The sequence below is a fragment of the Pipistrellus kuhlii genome, unplaced genomic scaffold (assembly GCF_014108245.1).
Source record: "Pipistrellus kuhlii isolate mPipKuh1 unplaced genomic scaffold, mPipKuh1.p scaffold_m20_p_109, whole genome shotgun sequence".
Lineage (NCBI taxonomy): Eukaryota > Metazoa > Chordata > Mammalia > Chiroptera > Vespertilionidae > Pipistrellus > Pipistrellus kuhlii.
In genome coordinates, this window is record NW_023425415.1 from 150,112 (window position 1) to 169,521 (window position 19,410).

The window sequence follows — 19,410 nt, forward strand, 5'->3', positions numbered from 1 at the left end:
CCTCAGTTCTGGTAGGTGCTGAAGCAAATACCTGGAGCTTGTGAGGCTAGGCCTCCCTCACCTGGGACACCGCCCCCCCTCCCACACACACACACACATACACTTTCCTGAGCTGCAGTTCTTCACCTGCAGTATGTCCTACTAACTCCTCATGGAGCTGTGAGAGGACTCGGTGAGAAGACATGCAAAGTATAGAGGTGGGATGATGTGGAGACGCTGTCCCTGATGTGTACCGTTAGCCCACCACCCTCCACAATTCACAGCTCCCCTGGCCACCCGTGAAACACTCTGCCATTGGCTGGAACCAGCCTGTGTTCTAGAACCTTGTCTCCTAATGTCCTCCTGGTTCTAGAATCCCACTGCCATTTGAGACAGCGCACTCTAGAAGCAGAGGGGTCAGCTGCTCTTCCTGGGTGTTGTCTGCTCGCTCAAGCTCCACTGACCGCAGTGTGGGCTGCTGCCAGGATGCGGTGGCGGGACCGTATTGTGACGCTGTTCTTTCCGAAAGGCATGGTGCTCACCATGGCTGCGCTGCTGCTCTTCTTTCTACACCTGTCCATCTTTGTCAGCGACGTGTACAACTTCTGCTTCACCTACCACTACGACCGCATGAGCTTCCGCTACACAGTTGTCCTGATGGTAGGCGAGGGCAGGGGCTCAAGGGCTGGCTGGGGGAAGCCCAGGGGCTGATGGGAACCCCAGGTGTGCCAGAGGGTCACTCTCCCACTGGGTGGGGCCTACAGTTCTCCAAGGTGATGAGCATCTGCTGGGCCGCCATGGGGTCCCTCTACGCTGAGATGGAAGATTACAAGATTGCCCGGTGCTTTGCCCTGGTCATCCTGAGTGAGTGAGGGAATGGGGACCTCTGGAACCCTGAAAAGTGGCAGGAAGGCTGATGGGGCTCTCTCCTCCGCTCAGTGCTCAACGCAGCCATGTTCTTCAACCGCCTGTCCCTGGAGTTCCTGGCCATGCAGTACCGGGAGGAGAGCCACTGAGGCTGGGGATTGGGTTGAGAAGGGGGAAGGAAAAGGCGGCTTTGGGAATTTTAATAAAGTCTGCCATTTATTTCCACTTGTCAGCTCCTTCATGGGTTGGGGGTGGGAGGCCAGAGACCAGGGGAAGCAGGTCAAGACGGACACTTGATCTGCAGGGACCCCCGGCCCCGCCTACAGCCACTCTAGTGGACTCGGCTTTGGTCCGGGATCTTAGTGTCTCAGACTTGAGGAAGAGGAGCAGCGAGAGGGCCCGCAGACCTGCCCATCTCTCCTTCTTGGGGCCCCAGGTCCTACGCTGGCCCAGCCGCAAGCAAGGGCTCAGGAGGGACCCACACGGATGTGAGGGTTCATGAGGGGGTCCAGGTTGGGATCATTGTCAGCTGCAGCCCGGCCCAGGCGAGACATGAGGGCAAGAAGGGCCAGGAAGCCCAGCAGTCCCAGCAGCAGCAGCAGCCCCGCCCGCTGGAGCAGGGTCAGAGGCCGTTTACGAGACCCGTCCCGGCTCCTGGGGGGACGAGGGGAAAGTCAGATCAGGGCCCAGTCCCTGGTGGCCCCGTGGCCTGGAGAAGAGCCCTGACCACGACACTCATCTTCCGGCCCCAGCGCCTCACTCCTGAGCCTCCCTCATTTCCTCCAGTGTGCAACGGGGAGGTCATCCCCGTCCCTGCCCACTAAAGGGGACTGTGCCGCTGGAACCAGCTGAGGAATGACAGGCCTGGAGACGGGAGGTGTCAGGCATGGGGACAGTCACAGATGGATGGTGTTGAAGCCGGAGGGGACCTCAAAGAGCCTGAGTCCAAACCTCATATGTAAAAGCCAAGACCGAAGACTGTTCTTGTCAAGCGGAAGCCTCTCTCCACAGCCCAGCACCAGGGTGCCCAGGTCAAGCCCCCTTTGTCACAAAATCCTCGTGCCCGGGGCCTCTGGCTCTCCCTTCCTCTCCTCCCCCTTCCTGGCATGTAACGCTGTGTACCTGAGCAGCTGGGCCAGCCAGCCCAGGGCGGGCCGGCGGCGGTACTTGTCGTCATCGCAATCCCTGTGGAGGCCCGGCGCCCGGTCATCGTCCCGCGTGTCATACACCTTCCTTGGGGCCGAGGCTGCAAGGGCAGAGCCACGAGCATGCACGGGCTCAGGGAAACCGCCCCACAGCAGGGGGAGAGGGGCCAGTAGGAGATCCTGGCCCTTCGGAGCCTGAGATTATGCCTCAGAATTGTGGGTCGGTAACGTCTGTGCTTGGAGTGAGGAAGGGTCCCTCCCGTGGGTCTCTGGGCCCCCAGCCCAGGCAATGCCCTGGCTCACCGTGCGTCAGGGGCTCCGAGCTGCCCATGTGGATCACCGTGTGCTGCTCGGGCCGGCCGGGGGACGCGGGGGGCCGGGGGGCTTGGCTGTAGAAGGCTGGGGCAGAAGTGCTGGCGGTCTCTTCTTGTGCAGAGGTGCTGGCTGCGGCAGGAAGACAGCTGTCAGCAGGGCGGGGCGGCGAGGGCCCCAGCAGCAGGCGGAGGCCAGCACTCACCGTTAAAGCTGGGCCAGTCAGAGAAGTCAGAGGTGCTGAGGGGCTCGGGCTCCGGGCTCACCACCTCATCGATCTGGAGGAAGGAACCCGTCTCATCAGCTGCTCAGTGCTGTCCCCACTCACTCACTCGGCCCAAGACGGATGGGCAGACAGACAGAGGGACTCTCACCAGAGGAAGGCCCAGTCCTGCCCGGGCCCAGTTGACCGTGGTCAGCTTCTCTCTCAGCACAGAGGCCACAGGACCAACCAGGTTGCTTGGGGGGAAGATGGGGCCGCTGCAGCTGGGACACTGGTAGCCAGCAGGAGCTGTGTTTCGGGGTAGCTGGGCAGCACGTTCATTGAGGCAGGCCCAATGGAAGAGATCTTGAGGCCCAGGAAATAGCACAGAAGAGGCATGAGGAAGAAGACACTTTAGGCCTCTCGCCCAGCACCAGCCCCCAGCCCATTGCAGGGATCTGCTCACACACATGTGCAGCCCAGAGCCGCCTCCTTCCCATCCTCCCCTTGGGTCCACTTCACCAGTGTTCCCTAAGCCTTCAGCCTTATTGGCTCCCACCATCTCACTAAGTCAAAACAGATGCTACAACCCCCGCCCCCCGCAGCCCACTGGGGGGTGGGGGTAGGTGGGAAGCATTTGCCAATCAAGAACAGTTTCAGAAAAGCTTCCTAGACACACACAGAGGCACAAATGTGCTTGCACACATCGATGGGCACAAATATACATAATCAAACACAGATGCCAACTCACACATACACATCTATACATGCACTTGTTTGCTAACACTTGAGCACCCTCATCCACACAATCTCCTGCAAACCCACAACACACTTTAGCCATGTTCACACACATTTACCCACTCATCTATACGTTCTAATGAACACACTAACACTTATGTAAAGACACATGCACATAAAATTCGTGCATATATATCCACATCCTGACACTAAAAGACAATCATGAAGTTCACGCCTTCAAAAAGTGGAACTAAGACCAACTGATGTGTGTCTCTCACATCGATGTTTCTCTCTCTCTCTGTCTCTCCCCCTCCACTCTCTAAAAATCAGTGGAAAAATATCCTTGGATGAGGATTAACAACAAAAAGTGGAACTAAGACTCTTAGATCAGAGTCAGGTCAATGTTATAACACGTCTGCTGACTTCTTTCATCAGACTTTACTGTGGGAAACTCCTTTCTTCTCTATTCAATCTGGGAATCAGCAATGAATCTTTTTTTTTTTAAATCCTCACCTGAGGATTTTTAAGAGAGTGAAAGGGAGGAAAGAGGGGTTAGAGAGCAACATTGATGTGAAATAGACACATTGAGCCCTAGTTGGTTTGAGTCAGTGGATAGAGCGTTGGCCTGTGGACGAAGGATCCTAGGTTCGATTCCAAGTCAAGGGCACATGCCTATGGCTGTGGGCTTGATCCCCAGTAGGGGGTGTGCAGGAGGCAGCCAATCAATGATTCTCTCTTATCACTGATGTTTCTCTCTCTTTCCCTCTCCCTTCCTCTCTGAAATCAATAAATATGTATACACATTTTTAAAAAAGAGACACATTGATTGGATGCCTCCCACATGCACCCCAACCAAGGTCTGGGATCAAACCTGCAACCAAGGTACATGCCCTTGACTGGGAATCAAACCCAAGATCCTTCAGTTCACAAACCAACACTCTAATCACTGAGCAAAACTGGCCAGGGCTTGCCAAAACCGGTTTGGCTCAGTGGATAGAGTGTCAGCCTGTGGACTGAAGGGTCCCAGGTTTGAGTCCGGTCAAGGGCATGTACCTTGGTTGTAGGCACATCCCCAGTACTGGATGTGCAGGGGACAGCTGATGTTTCTGACTCTCTATCCCTCTCACTTCTTCTCTATAAAGCATCAATAAAATTTATTTAAAAATAAAAACTGGCCAGGGCTCAGTAATGAATCTTGAATGCCTGAAAGTCCCATGCTTCCAGCTCATGCCTGGACTGGCCAGCTACTGCTCACAGACACAAACACACCACACGTTTGACTGATTTTCCCTCAACCCTCAAGATTGGAGGGCTAGCAGCTTTAATTTTCAGGGAAAGACACTGAGGCCTAGGAAGGGAAATGACTCGCCTGAGTTAACACAACATGTAAGTAACCTAGCAAGTCTGGGAACTCGGGCTGCCACCTCCTCAGCTAGGCAGTCGCACTGTCCTGCTGTCTGCAAAGGGCGTGGGAACCAGCCACCAAGATGGGCCTGTCCCAGGACTCACCATAGCAGACAAGGCGGGTCGTCTCTCGCGAGGCCAGGGGTGTGTTGCACAGGCGGCAATTGGAGCTGTAGTCGCTATCTTGGAGCCATTGCAGGTAAGACTGTACGATGCACTGAGTGGGAGAGAGAGGTCACAACTGAGCAGGGGCTCCACAACCCCGCCACCCAGGGCCCAATGGTCTGACTCTCATCGCGAAGACTTCCCACGTTTGTTCAATCAATAAACGTTTACTGAGCACATACGGTGTGCCAGATTATATCTTAAGGGCTAGGGGTGGAGCAACTAATCAAAAACATGAAGTCCTTGCCCTGGTGGATCTTCCATTCCTGCGCCTGGCCCTTCATGGATTCGGAAGCAGCCAATACCACCTGCCCTCCCAGTGCCCTGCTCAGCCGCTCTTTTAAAGGCCCCACCTTGGCGTGATTGGCTACCAGGCAGTGCTCGCAGACGTTGACCCGGTGTTCGAAGCAGAATAGGTTTGTCACCTTCCTCTTGGGGCACTTGCAAAGCCCCATGGTCCACCCTGAAGAAGGGGCCTGGGTTGGTAGGGAGCCAGGTTCTGGTGGCCGCCCCTAGGCACTCCCCGGCCAAGTTCGTTTCTGCACCCCTAGACACTCTCACATTGGTGCCAGCGCCAATTTTCGGCCCAGCGCCCCTCTTCACTCCGGACCACGCCCCCAGCTTAAATCCCTCCTCCAAAGACCCCCCTCATTCCTCCGGAGTCCCGGCCCGGCCAGGCTCCCCCATCAGCGTCCCCAGATACCACCGGCCCCGCCCCCAGGGCCCCTCCCGGGCCCCACCCCTCCAAGCCCCGCCCCCACCCTCTCCACAGCCCCCGCCCTCAGTGTTACTGGTGCACCGCGGCCCCGGTCCCGAGGAGCGGGAGCGCCGGTCCGAGGGGCAGACACCGCGCCCCGCCGACCTCCGGCTCAGCTCTTTCCAGCTCGGGCCGCCCCGACTATCCCTCCGCTGCCACGTCTCTTCCGGGTGCGGCGCGTGCGGCGCGTGCGGATGACGCAAGCACGCCGTTGGCCCCGCCCCTGAGACGCTCTGCGTGGTGACGGCCCGTCTTTCTCCCTCCCGCCTTGCGTCACTTCCGCTTCCTCGCGGGGAAGGCGGGTAGTTCGAACGTTTCTGCTTCGGAGGAGCCTGGCGGTTGGCGCGAGCCCCACCACCCTCGGTGGCGGCGCGGCCAAGGTCGAGGCCAAGGATGTCCGGGAGGCGGACGCAGTCCGGCGGGCCCTACCAGGGCTCCGGTGAGCGGAGGGCGCGCGGGAGGGATGGGCCCCAGTGTTTGAGGGACGCAGCTTCCCTCCCCCTCCCGCCGGAAGAGGCTCGGACTGACCAGGAAGGCGCCCCCGACGGGCCTGTTCGCGAACCTTCTGTCTCTTTTCCCCAGAGCCAAGGGCCTCACTTCCTACTCAGTCGCTGCGGAGGTCTCAGCGGAAATCAGGCTCTGATCTTCCCAACATCCTCCCTGACATCTGCCCGAAGGTGAGTGAGCGAGCCCGGGGTTCCTCAGGTGCTTCCCCAGAGGCGCCTCCTTCCCCAGAGGCCGCTGGGCTCGGACAGAGCTCATGGTCACCCCTCCTCTCCAGGAACGTCATGCGACGCCAGTCAGAAAGCCCATCGTCTTGAAGAAGATTGTGGCTCATGCTGTACAGGTGGGGGCTGAGAGAGGGCTTGTGGGTGGGGAGCAAAACTGGGGGCTGGCTGTGTGACCAATTAGTGTTGTCTCCACAGATCCCAGCTGTGGACTCGCCTCGGAGGAGCCCTCGGGTGAGTTCATTTTCATCTGCTTTGCTGCGTGGAATCCAGGACATTCTGGAGCTTTGGAGGGGCATGGTGTCTGCTCACATCCGCTTAGGGGGCTGTTTGCAGCATTTTGAAAGTTTGTCTTTCCATATCTGTATGCATTGCCAATCTTGCTTCCTTTTGTAGACTTACTAGGTCTTGATACCCTGGTATCCTCTACCGTTTTCCTTCTAGCCCCACCCCCCACTTAGGCCTTCCCCCCCTCTATTGTTCGTGTCCATGGGTTATGCCTACGATTTGGGCTTCCTGGGAGTAATACGGGAGGCGTTCTCTCTTCTGTCCTGGTAGATTGCGTTTTCCTTGGAAAAAGAAAACAATCCTCCTATCAAGGAGCCTACGAAGGCGGACCTCTTCAAGAAATACAGTGTCCCTGCCACTCCCGTGCAAAGCCCAGATGTTGTTGAGTCCAACTCCAGCGAAGGAGACCTGGACACCAGGGACTTGGACATGTCCAAGAAAGTCAGGCGATCCTATAGCCGGCTGGACCCCCTCTGTGCCTCCGCCTCCACCTCCACCCCGGGCCGCCCATCCTGCTTTGGCTTCGAGAGGCTGCTGGGGACAGAAGACCTGGCTGGAGTCTCGCCTTTGGCGTGTTCAAAGTTAACCGATGTCCCCAGGGTACCTGGGAATCCTTTGGTCCCAGATACGACTCTCCCTGGAATTTCCCCGCCCGTGAAGGAGAAAAAGAGGAAGAAGAAGGTGCCGGAGATCCTGGTGAGTGAGGGGCAGGGCCTTCCTCTGCTGTCGTGCAGACATCCTGGGAGATGCCAGGACACATGAGGGGCTGGGGCTCGGTTCTGGTTGTTTTTGGGGAAAGACAGCACCTGCGTGCAGGGCGTGGGTAGATATGCTCCAGACAACATGTACTCTTCCCCACTCACCTGCCTCCCATTTCTCTTCCCTCAGAAATCGGAGCTGGATGAGTGGGCTGCAGCCATGAATGCTGAGTTTGAAGCTGCTGAGCAGTTTGATCTCCTGGTTGAATGAGATGAAACTGGGGTGCACGTAGCCAGACTTCCTTCCCCCTGTACATAGCCTCTTCTTCCTGTGCAACAGACACCTGGGGTCCCCTTCCCTGGCCTCGCTACCTGTGCGTGTGCTGTTGCTGTACGTGAGGTCCGCCCTTGAGTGTTTGTGCGGTGGCAGCTGTAGGCAATAAGGTTCGCCTGGCCGGTGTCCTGGCCGGTTTCCAGTGGGGCTAGAAGTGGGAGGGAGAATCACTGGCCCAGCAGGAAGAGGTCACAGGGCTGAGGATTGTGGGTAAGAGCATCTCTACTGTTTCGGAATGTGGCTGCCCTGTGCCAGCCCCAACAGAAATGCATCCCCAGCCCAGCCTGGGTGGCTGAGTGATTGAGCATCACCCTATGAACCAGGAGGTCATGGTTCGGTTCCTGGTTGAGGTACGGGTCTGGGTTGCGTGTTCAATTCTCAGTGTGGGGCATGCAGGAGGTAGCCAGTCGATGCTCATCATTGCTGTTTCTATCTCTGCCTTTCTCTCTGAAGTCAATAAAAGTATATTTAAAAAGGAAAGAAACAGGCACCCGCAGCCTCAGGCTTTCCCTGCTGAGTTGCCTTCTGTTTGTGGCTTGGTTCCATCTATGTACGAAGGCTTGGGTTTCCTTAGATTCTGTAGATGGTCCGGGAGAGGATTTGTGGGTTTGGGACAGTTCTATCTGAGGAAGAAGCTGGACTCTCAGGCAGTAGAATCGGGTTTAGGAGAGTGGGAAAGCCTTCGTTGGCTTCAGACCATAGGCGTTTACTCCTTAGAAACTATTTCCTATTTCTGTGTTCTGCTGTTGAGGTATTTGGCTAAAAACAAGGCCAATGGAGTGCTGGCCGCATAGGGCAAAGGGAATGGGGTATGGCACCAGGTACCACAGGTTGCAGCCTCTATAGAACCTGCCGCTTGGCTGGGAAGGGGCCCACGGCAGGAGGGACCCCTCTTGTCATGCACATCTGTTTCTTACAAACTAACATTCTCAGTCTACTCAGCTCTAGAACAAAACATACAGGTGAAGCAGTCCTAGTCCCACTGGCATTTTGCAGCTACACATGTGAAGTTCTAGGAAGCCTTTCTCACGTTCCCGAAGGGGCAGCAGTCAGTTCTGTCAGTGCCCTGTCAAAGGAGGACACGGCCTGAGGCAGGTGCTAGGAGTTGAGCTAGGGGACAAAGATCACCTGTCTTCGGGGAACCTACCCCCACCATTTCTCTTCTCAATGCTGGTAAGGGCTGCCCACCCACACTGCTCCATCCCCATGCGTCGAACTTGGCACATGTACAGGTCTGTGGAAGGAGGGGCTGTGAACAGCAGGGTGTCGGGGAAGAGAGAGGCTCGTTCAGTCACCTGCACGGCACTGGTAAAACTCCGCGCGGCCTGGGAGTGCCAGCCTACCTGGTCCATGTTTTGTGCTTTGTCAGATCTCACAAGCAAGCCCCCTGGCAGGTGGGTCAGATGTCCGCACCTGAAGGTTCCTCCTGCCTGGCTGGTGGGCAGGACAGAACGGTTTTAGTCCTGATGGGATCAGGAGTAGCCAGGTGATGAGTTGATGTCATTGCTGCAAACTTCTCTCCCTGAAAAACTAAGAAAATGGAGTTTAAGAGATTTTTCTTCTTAAAAAATAAACTTGGTTGAAGAGTTTGTTCTGAGATTGTGTTTGTTTCTTTGGGTCAGAGGCAGAGCTGAGGATGTCAGGCCCAGGAAGCTAAGCCTTGGGGCTGTGTCACAGGGTTGACCCCATTTCCCATGTCTTTCTATCCAGTTGCTCACACCATTCTTCCAAGGCTGGGCTCCCTGTCCCAAGGGGAGTTCAGGGTAACATGCTAAAAGCTTCGTCCAGAGCCTGGGAGCACCCCCCCCCCCCCCATCCTGAGTCAAGCCCTGTTTCCCTGTCCCCATCCCCAGGAGCCTGCTCCTCACGCTGGCCCAGCCTGGTGCAGAGGCCCCTGGGGAACTAGGTAGCCATGCATTTGCACAAACCAGTCTTGTTAGGTCTACATGAGCCCTGGCCTCCTGGACCGAGCAAATCAAAACCTTAAAGTCTGTACAGCTCCCACCCCTCCCTTCCACCTCCTCGCCTCACCCAGAGGGAAGCAGCTTCCTTCTCCAAGGCCACGCTTCCCACTTTGGCTTTTGATCCAATTCTGTCATCTGAGCCCTGTGCCTCTCACAAGTGAGGTCTGGAAGGTTGGCAGCCGCTGTTCTATCCACTGAGCCAAACCAGCTAGGACTGTTAAAGCCTTTTGATACAATTCCACTCTGGGTGTAACCAAAATAATTGAAAGTAGGGTCTTGAAGAAATATTTGTACATCCATGTTCATAGCATGGCTCACACTAGACAGAAAAGGTGGAAACACCATAAATATCTATTGATGGATGAATGGATCAACAAAATGCAATATGTAGGTTCAATGGAATATTATTCAGCTCTATCAATTTCAAAAGGAATGAAATTCTGATACATGCTACAACATGGATGAAGGATGAACCTTGAAAACACGATGATAAACGTCATGGGCTATACACAAAAGGACAAATATATGATTCCACTAATAAGAGATACTGGAAGCAGTCAAATTCATGGAGACAGAAGTAGAATGATGGTGAGTGCCAGGGGATGGAGGAGGGCAAATGGATTATTATTTAACTAGAGGCCTGGTGCACGGGTGGGTAGCATGGCCTGAGAATGGCCTGCTGTGGGAGCAGCTGCTCCCAGTCAGCTCAGGAGCACTCCACTGACCACCAGGACACAGCTCCTGCATTGAATGTCTGCCCCCTGGTGGTCAGTGTATACCATAGCAACTGGTCGCTGGGCTTTTGTTACATGGGTTGTGTATAGTTTCAGTTCGGGGGAAATGAAAAAGTTCTAGAGATAGATGGTGATGGCTGCATGGCAATGTGATGTACCTAATACCAATGAACTGTACACTTAAAAGTGGTTAAAATGGTAAATTTTATGTATTTTATGTCACAATAAAATTTTTGAAAAATACCCTTTGGTGATTTTTCATTGTCCATGCAGTATCATAATGATGGTTAGTGGGTTTTAGCTGCCCAGTACCTCAGTCTCTGCAAGTGAGCTGGCTGCATGGGACATGCTTCCACAAAAATTGTTCAGTTTATCTGGCATTGAAACTTACCTAGCTCACGCTGCTTTCCAGCCGAGTGCCCCACATCTTCGACACCGTCCTGCCCCAGCTGTTCTTTCTGGGTTGCCCTTGATGAAGACCAAGCAGCACCCCCCTGATAGAGTCTGCCTGGAGCTCCTCAGCCAAGTGTGTGGCCAGGGCTTTCTGTCCGGGCCTCTATGGCACATCTCCCTGCTCAGGGTCCCTGTGAACCTGGGCCCTCGCATCCCCTGGAGCTTCTCTGGGGCAGAACCAGATCACACTCATCTTCTGTATGTTCTCAGGACCCGGCCTGAGACCTGAGACCTGTTGGTCAACCAGTGCTTCCTGGGACCATTAATTGCAGCATGAATTGTATTTTGTTATGTTTATACATCATAATTTATTTACCTTTTCTTATATTTTAGTCGTTTAGGCCAGTTTTAGTTTTTCTTCTTGGTGTAAATCAGCCACTGTGGGCCTCTGTACAAATTTTATTTCTTTGGGAGTCATTCCTTTAGCCCTAGTTTCCAAAGCAAAGTTAACTCGGAAGCATTCTCAGGCCCAGCCCAGCTCCGACTCCTCTGCCGACCCAGCTAGGGAATACCAGGGGAGGCAATTTTGCTCAGCAGAGAAAAGTATGGTCCGAATTCAGATCGCAGAAGGGGATGTGAATGTACTTAACGCCAATGAACTGTACACTTAAAAGTGGTTAAAATGGTAACTGGGGGAGGGGTGAACATTATGGGCAAGAGCATGGCACTGGGGAAGGTTTGGCATGGTGTTGGGAAGTGAGACTCCTGGCTGGTAATGAGCAGAGTATTGTGTGGGTTAGAACCAATGATGTCTGTGACAGAGGGTCTTGAATGCCATATTAATCACTTCTCCATGTCCAACCAACAGCTGATTTCTATACCAAAACTGAGAGGCATTCTCCACAGTTTACAAGTTTCTCCAGGGTTCCATTAAATAGTGCCGTCCCAGCCCCCCAACCCAACCCCCAGCCCTTGCGTTTGCAGGGATCTGGTCAGCTGGACAAGAATTAGTGATAGAGCCGAAACTGGTTTGGCTCAGTGGTAGAGCGTCGGCCTGCGGACTGAAAGGTCCCGGGTTCAATTCCGGTCAAGGGCATGTACATTGGTTGCGGGCACATCCCTGGTAGGGGGTGTGCAAGAGGCGGCTGGTTGATGTTTCTCTCTCATCGATGTTTCTAGCTCTCTATCCCTCTCTCCTCCTCTCTGTAAAAAATCAATAATAAACAAACAAATATATATATAAAAGAATTGGTGATAGAGACTCTCCAGGCTGGAGGCTGCCCCACCATAACCAGATAAGGCTGGAAAGGGGAGGCCCCTGGGTTGATGGATGTGGCTTACCACCTGGGCTCTGTCTTCCTCAGTCTCCCCAGAGCGGACCAGAAGCCCCTTCTGAGCCCATGGCGGAGCCAGTGGTGCAGCCTGTTGAGCAGGAGAACCTGGAAGAACCTGGAAGTCCTCTGTGCCCAGCCCAGGTCTGTGGGGAGCTGGGCACAGAGGTGGCAGGAGGGCTGGAGAAATTCTTTCCCTGCTGGGAGGAGACCGAACCCCCAGCCAGTGCCCCAGGGTGTGGGAGGACCCAAGCTCTTGGGCTGCCAGCCGCGTGTCACTTTGGTCACCATGACACCTTCTCGGCCAAAGCCATCTTCTTCAGAGTCAAAGCAGGATCTGCAACCAGAACCCACGGTCAAGTTCCTGTTTACACTCCTGAGCTCGGTGGAGCCCTCTGAGCCCAAAGACCCTCAAGCGTAAGTCTGTGTGAGTGTGAGAAGGGGAGGAGACTCATGGTGCTTCTCTCCCTCCTCCCAACCCCATGTTCACACTCAGCCCTGGGCCAGGGCTCAGCCCTGGGGTGGGCAGCGGGGACGCCCAGATAGGGCTGTAGGAGCCTGGGCCTTGGGCTGCCCCACCTCTCTGACCTCCCAGTTCTCTCCCAGTCTATCGATCCTCCAGCCCCACCCTCACTGCAAACCCATCCTAGGGAATTCGAGGCCCTGGAGAGCCGGTTCCTGGATGAGGAAGACTGGGGCAGCCGGCAAACCTCGAAGGAAATTAACCACTTGCAGAATGCTTGCATGGGGTGAGCCAGGCCTGGGCAGGGGCCGGCAGGTAGGGTGACAGGACTTTCCCCAAGGAGGTCATGCCTGGGGCTTGCCCCTCTTTCTTCCCTCCTTCCCTGGGCAACTCCGGAGACCTCCTCGCCCGCAGTCTCCTTCCTCCCAAGCATCAGGTCCCTGTATGTTGGTGTGGCCCCCTACAGGTCTGGGGGCCACAGCTCTTTCCTAGCAATTGACTGTGTGCCCACATGCCTGCTTATTGGGCAATCTCCTAATAATCAGCTTAAAAATGAATATCCCAAAAGGCAATTTTGGGGTGGTAAAGCTTTGGTTCCCCTCAATAAGACTGGACTCCGGGTGAGACCCTGGTCGCAGGGGGCAGTGCCAGGTCACACAGCTCATGCAGGAGGCATGGGTTGGGGGTAGGGCTGCCTAGGACAAAGGGCTGCCTGGGGGCTCAGGGGGCATCTCTTTCAACCCTAGACTCCAGGAGTCCATGAGCACTATTCAAGCAGACAATGTGGCCCTGAAGGAGAAGCTGCAAAACCTGGTGAGGCCCTCAGCCAGGACTTCCTGCCTTTGCCATCCTCCTCCCTGCCTCCCAGCCCCACACCCTGCTGGGAGCCTCAGGCAGTCCTGCCACGGTCAGCTACCCACCTCTCACCCCTGCAACCCTTTGTTCTAGCCCAACTTGGTGTACAACATCCTAGTGGAGGAACTGAAGGCTGCCCAGGAGGAAGACCAGGTTGCCCAGGAGGAGGAGGAGGCCAGCCACGAAACATGGCTGTTCCAGGTGGCCAGGCAGCCCCACGGCGAGTGGTGAGGGGGGCACACCTCTCTCCCCTTGCCAGCAACAGCCCAGCGTCCAGAGGAGCCCTGCCCCCTTGTGGCCTGCTGCTGCCCATGACCACAGAAACCAACGTCAGCCTAGAACAGCCCGAGGCCAGAGATGGGCACCTCCTCAGGAAGCCACTCCGACAGCAATAAACTTCCCTAGAGCTGAGCGAGGCCCCCGCGTGTCTTTGAGACCCTGCAAAGCAGGTGGAGCGGGAAGCCACTGGCTCCAAACTGAGCGTGGTTCCTGGAAGCCCTCTGCTGTCTCCCACGTGGTTTGCTGTTGCTGAGCTTCCCCCAACCCTGAGAGGTTCCAGGTCTGGTCCGCGTCAGCCTCAAGGTCCATGTACAGCGATAAGCACGGGGGCGGGACCGGAAGGGGCCACACCCCTTCCGAGGAGGATGGAGGTACCAGGTCTAACTCCAAAGGGCAGATGTTCTAGGGAGGGGCAAGAAGAACCATTCCCCACCTTGTGACCCCCCCTGTGTCAGTCATGTGATGGGGCGGGGGCAGATAGTAAGAGCTTCCCCAGGGCCCAGCACTGTCAGGCTGGAGTTGCATCTGGAATTTGACTCCCCACTCCCCCCCAGCCTTCACCTCCAGCCAGGGCTTTCCCTCCCACAAGACCTCCCTCCCTCCATCTTAGGCTCTCCTTGGCCCGGGCCACCGTGCTGGCCCCTCACCCGCCGCGGACTGGCTTCCTGAGCTTCCAGCGGTGGTCACTGGGTCCTGGCCACCCAGAGGCCTTCAGGGCTTGTGTCCACCAGCCTTGCTGCCCTCAGCCTGTCTAGTCCTAGGGAGCCTTTCCTTCTAGTCCCATGATCCTTTTTTTAAAAAAAAAATATATATTTTATTGATTTTTTACAGAGAGGAAAGGAGAGGGTCAGAGAGTTAGAAACATCGATGAGAGAGAATCATCAATCAGCTGCTTCTTGCACACCCCCCACTGGGGATATGCCCACAACCAAGGTACATGCCCTTGACCGGAATCGAACCTAGGACCTTTCAGTCCGCAGGCCGATGCTTTATCCATTGAGCCAAACCAGTTTTGGCATTCCCGTGATTCTTGATGTAAGGAGAGAGAGAATAGGTAGAATATTCAAAGACTTAGAAATAATTCCCATACAACTAGACAAGGACTGTGCTTCCATCTTTTTGTGTGTTTTTATTTTATTTTTATTTCCTTAAGAGAGATAGCAGCAAGATGACAAAGCTAGTTTAAATGAGAATACAAGAGACTGACACATATATGTAGTCAAGTGCGGGGGGTGTGGGAGAGGAGGAATCCTGAAATTTCCCTAAACTGGATATAAAATTGGTCAGTACCATATAGGGTAATTTTTTTCAAAGCCCTATAAGCCTCAGGGTGACATTACTTACTGGGCAGAAATCCTCCTGTACATCATGGAAAGGACCGGAACCATTTTTCTGCTTTATACCCACTGCAGGGGGCACTAGCCTGCGGGTGGAAATTCAGTTTGTGGCCCTTCCTCAGATCTGACTTAAACCAGACCCCATGACCAGGCCCAGACTGGATTAGAGAAGGATTGGTTTGGTCACAGCTTCAGGCTGAGCTGAGCCGAGCTCTGCTTAGCAGCCCACCCCTCCCAAGACCCACCCTTCTTGCCTGATGGCTTTAGGTGCCCAGGCATCCCTCATATCACTTCTGACCAGTTCCAGACCCCTGTGCCAGCCGACCAGTGACCCGTTTTCCCGAAGGGAATCATCGATGCTGAGACTAAGGGAGGATAGTTGGACCAGCAGCCTGATGGGTAAATAGATGTAACCACTTAAGGCCTTCTACCTACAATACCTAGTCATCAGGTGGCCCCGCTGAGCGGCTTCCTTCAGAAACCTCCGGCACCTCAGCCTGCGAAAGCAAGCCCACGTGGCTAATTGGTAAGACTCCGCCGTAGGAAATGGAGTCTGTTACAGAGCCCCTCCCGCCTCCCCAGTGTCTCTAAACCACAGAAATTGCTGACAGATGCCCTAAGCGCATCCTGGCTACTGCCCAGTGGCCCGGGGCCCCAACACTGCCCTGAGCTCAGTCCCTAACACCCACTCCTGCTGACACCAAGGCCCCCCAGTACTGCCCCCCAGTCAGCAAGGCCCTTTCAAGGGGAGCTTGGCCTGGGCCCTAGGGCCCTACCAGTCTCCTCTCTCTCTCTCTCTCTCTCTCTCTCTCTCTCAGGCTACTGTATCAGTCACAAGCTTGGCTCAGTCTTCCAGGCCTGTTATTAAGACACTGGGGCTGCACCCAGCTGGTGTGCTCAGCGGTTGAGCATTGACCTATGAACCAGGAGGTCAACAGTTCGATTCCCAGTCAGGACACATGTCTGGGTTACAGGCTCAATCCCCAGTGGAGATGTGCAGGAGGAAACCATTCAATGATTCTCTTATCATTGATGTTTCTCTCCTCCCTTCCTCTCTGAAATCAATAAAAATACACTTTTTTTTAAAAGACACCGAGGGTGGGTTAGAAAACAAAAAAGAAAACCAAAGACACCAGGGCTGGGTTGGCACACCTTCCTGTGTGTCTCCGTGGCCCCATCTCTCCTGTGAGGCATGGTGTCTGAGAGGTGGTACAGCTCCTGGCTGAGGCTGCCTGAGATGCGGCCTCTCCCCGAATCCCAGTCTCAGCCGGGCCAATTGTTAGCATCCAGTGAATGTCGGCGTTCTGAGCTGACCTCCCGTGGATCTACCCACCCGAGAGGCCCAGTGGAGGAGGTTGGGGTAGCTGTGCTCCCTGCAGGCTCCCCATTCCTGCCCAGCCTAAAAGTTCTGCCATTCCTGCCTGTGGATGCCCGGCCCTGCAGTCTGGCAGCATCACCTCCATCCGTGGCATCAGCTTCAGACACATGTGCTGTGAGGGCACCTGTGCGACGCAGGCCCCGCCCATGGCTGGCTGCCGGTGTGTTGGGGTCTGTTTCCAGGTGGTGGTGTATCCCTGTTGTTGCCCTGGACATGCCTTAAGTCCCGGCAGCTGGACTTAAGGAGCTGAGCTGCTTCAGGCGGCTTTCCTCCATTCTGCAGGGGCCTGGAGGGCGCCTCCTGAGCTCTCCTCCAAAAGACGAGGGAGCCGGGCCAGGATGAACTCAGGATTCTTCTGAAGGCTCAGCAGGACTTACTGTAGACCCAAGGCAGAATACGAGAGAAAGCAGAGTAAAATGTAACTCCAAGATTTTTATATAAAAAATGAAATAAAGCCCTAGCAGAAATCGGTTTGGCTCAATGGATAGAGCATCGGCTTGGGGACTGAAAGGTCCCAAGTTCGATTCCGGTCAAGGGCATGCACCTTGGTTGCGGGCACATCCCCAGTAGGGGGTGTGCAAGAGGCAGCTGATGGAAGACTCTCATTGATGTTTCTAACTATCTCCCTTCTTCTCTGTACAAAATCAATAAAATATATTTTTAAAAAAATAAAAAATAAAGTCCTTGCCGGTTTTGCTCAGTGGGTAGAGTATCTGTCTGTGAACTGAAGGGTCCCAGGTTCGATTCTGGTCAAGGGCACATGCCCAGGTTGTGGGCTCAATCCTCAGTGGGGGACTTGCAGAGGATGTATTTTTATTGATTTCAGAGAGGAAGGGAGAGGGGGAAAGAAAGAAAAACATCAATGATGAGAATCATTGATCAGCTGCCTCCTGCACACCCTGCCTACACAGGGGATTGAGCCCAAAATCCAGGAATGTGCCCTGACCGGAATCTAACCATGACCTCCTGGTTCACAGGTCGACTCTCAACCACTGAGCTATGCCAGCCGGGCAAACTTTATTGAAGTTGACCTTTTTAAGAGCAGTTTTAGCAGAATGGTGGGTAAAGCCCCAAGCTGAGCAGCCTCAAGAGAGAACGGAGGCAGGAATTGGGGACAAACACGGATAACTCACTGAGTTTTACCATAAAAGGGAACAGGACATTGGAAGTTACTGGAGGAGCAAGTGGAACTGAGAGATTTTGAAGAGATGGTGTTCCACACATGAATGGTGGGAGCGATCCCCTGAAGAGTTTGCAGAGCAGGGTGGCTTCCTGGGGCCATTGTTGAGCAGTGAGGGTGGTGGCTCTGGTGTGAGGTAGAGGTTGGTCCTGGATGGGCACAAACCATTCACCCACAGTGACAGGAGAGGGCCAGGGAGACGGTGGGCTGAGCAACTCAAGTGGTGAAGTTCCCTCTGACTTTCTCAGTGAAACAGGGAAGCGGAAGGGCGGGGGGACGGGGGGAAGGTAAGAATCAGTCAAAGGACTTGTATGCATATAAGCATAGCCAATAGACAGCAGGGGGTGAGGGCCTGTGCTGGGGGCCGGAGGTGGGCAGGAAGAGGTCATGGGGGATAAAAGACGTAAGGCTTTCTATGATAAATAATTTAAATAATTTTTTTTAAAATATATTTTTTTGATTTTTCACAGAGTGGAAGGGAGAGGGATAGAGAGCTAGAAACATCGATGAGAGAGACATCGATCAGCTGCCTCCTGCACACCCCTCACCGGGGATGTGCCCACAACCAATGCACATGCCCTTGACCAGAATCAAACCTGGGATCCTTCAGTCCGCAGGCTGACGCTCTATCCACTGAGCCAAACTGGTTTCAGCTAAATAATTTAAATAAAAAGAAGCAATCAATTCGGTGGGGAGGGAAGCACAGTGAGTGACTGAGTGGGAGGAGGTGACTTTGTTAGAGGCTTGAGAACAGAGGAGAGGGTGTGGCATCACCATCCAGGAGCCTGGAGGGCGAGTGAGTGGGCCAGGGAAGATGGCAGGAGGGCCTGATGAGGGGTGGGTCATACATTTAAAGCAAGATCCACGGGGTCGTGTGGCTCTGCAGGCACATAGGGTGAGGGTGCAGGTGCAGAGTGGGGGTGGGATGGATACAACCAGGTTGGGGCTTTTCCCCAGTGGCTGTGACCAAAACAGAGAAGGTCACGAGGGGTGAGAGGCTTTGCAAGGGACTGAGACTGGGCAAGGAGGGAGGTGAGTCCCTGTGGGAGGTGAGGGAGAAAGCAAGGAGCTGGCACAGATGGATTGGCAGTCCTGGAGAGACCAGAGACCTCAGAGTCAGCCCGGTCCTGGGAGTGAGGCGAGAAGATAAAGGGAAACAAATGCATTGGCTACCTCACGTGATTGTCATCAGCACCCACAATTCAAAAAGCTCAGGGAGGGGCCACACCACCCAACTAAGACGGGGGAAGGAAGATTGATCAAATTAACGTCTGCTGCTACAGAGTGTAAATACCAGCTGACTCCCACAGCCTGCGCCAGAGTTCTCGGGCCTCTCTCTCTCTCACACACACACACACACACACACCACTACACTCAGGTGGAGTAGCCCACTCAGATGTCACATACTCTTGTCCAGGTGTCGTGTTTGTAACTTCACAAGCTCAAGGGACTAAATCCTTCCAGGAGGGGGTGGGGTGGGACCATAAAGCTGTACCTTGTGGTGCCCTCAGCATGTCTCCGCCTCAATTATCAGCTGACCTTGGCAGTCCCACTGCCTTCCTGGTGGTAACTGTCCTCCTGGGTCCTTTCCACTGACAGGCTTCTGATAAGATCCAAGGTTAATAACCTGGTGCTAATAACCATCATGTCCCCGAAGGCACTGATCCACTCCCCCGTCTCCCCTCCCCCACCTCCAGGCCTCCTATGCTAACACAAGGGAGATGGCATGGCGGGGCCTGGGGCAAGTGAGCAGAAAGGTGGCTGCCCCTAGAGGGGGCTGTGGATCTCACACACACACACACAGTCCACCACGGCCCAGCTCCCTCAGCTCTTCAGACATCTGGGCCTGTCAATGGGCAGCAGCCTGGCCGGGGCCAAG

The 19,410-nt window shown here is 54.7% G+C and overlaps 4 protein-coding genes across 7 annotated transcripts; 3 read left to right on the plus strand and 1 right to left on the minus strand.

Moving 5' to 3' along the window:
• Positions 1 to 393: 393 nt before the first annotated feature.
• On the plus strand, positions 394 to 1,348 carry TMEM262 (transmembrane protein 262). The gene is made up of 3 exons (XM_045578906.1): positions 394 to 639; positions 744 to 820; positions 919 to 1,348. Exons 1-3 carry the CDS (start codon positions 466 to 468, stop codon positions 1,346 to 1,348), a joined length of 681 nt encoding a protein of 226 aa, XP_045434862.1. The 5' UTR covers positions 394 to 465.
• On the minus strand, positions 1,041 to 5,761 carry ZFPL1 (zinc finger protein like 1). 3 transcript variants are annotated; one of them, XM_045578903.1, is made up of 8 exons: positions 5,604 to 5,761; positions 5,166 to 5,275; positions 4,753 to 4,864; positions 2,678 to 2,871; positions 2,509 to 2,581; positions 2,295 to 2,435; positions 1,969 to 2,092; positions 1,041 to 1,500 (listed from the first exon to the last, which is right to left on the minus strand). In XM_045578903.1, the coding sequence occupies exons 2-8, from the start codon at positions 5,265 to 5,267 to the stop codon at positions 1,314 to 1,316; spliced, it is 933 nt and encodes a 310-aa protein (XP_045434859.1). In that variant the 5' UTR covers positions 5,268 to 5,275; positions 5,604 to 5,761; the 3' UTR covers positions 1,041 to 1,313. The 3 variants fall into 3 exon arrangements, with proteins under 3 accessions (XP_045434859.1, XP_045434858.1, XP_036286334.1); XM_045578902.1 differs by having other exon boundaries at positions 5,592 to 5,755; XM_036430441.2 differs by having other exon boundaries at positions 5,587 to 5,755.
• Positions 5,762 to 5,830: 69 nt separating this feature from the next.
• Positions 5,831 to 8,623, plus strand: CDCA5 (cell division cycle associated 5). The gene is made up of 6 exons (XM_036430446.2): positions 5,831 to 6,008; positions 6,152 to 6,246; positions 6,351 to 6,416; positions 6,496 to 6,531; positions 6,856 to 7,281; positions 7,474 to 8,623. The coding sequence occupies exons 1-6, from the start codon at positions 5,963 to 5,965 to the stop codon at positions 7,552 to 7,554; spliced, it is 750 nt and encodes a 249-aa protein (XP_036286339.1). The 5' UTR covers positions 5,831 to 5,962; the 3' UTR covers positions 7,555 to 8,623.
• A 3,411-nt stretch (positions 8,624 to 12,034) lies between these two features.
• Positions 12,035 to 14,421, plus strand: LOC123652032. 2 transcript variants are annotated; one of them, XM_045578905.1, is made up of 5 exons: positions 12,072 to 12,183; positions 12,350 to 12,456; positions 12,690 to 12,788; positions 13,249 to 13,315; positions 13,451 to 14,421. In XM_045578905.1, the coding sequence occupies exons 1-5, from the start codon at positions 12,109 to 12,111 to the stop codon at positions 13,586 to 13,588; spliced, it is 486 nt and encodes a 161-aa protein (XP_045434861.1). In that variant the 5' UTR covers positions 12,072 to 12,108; the 3' UTR covers positions 13,589 to 14,421. The 2 variants fall into 2 exon arrangements, with proteins under 2 accessions (XP_045434860.1, XP_045434861.1); XM_045578904.1 differs by having other exon boundaries at positions 12,035 to 12,456.
• Positions 14,422 to 19,410: the final 4,989 nt, after the last annotated feature.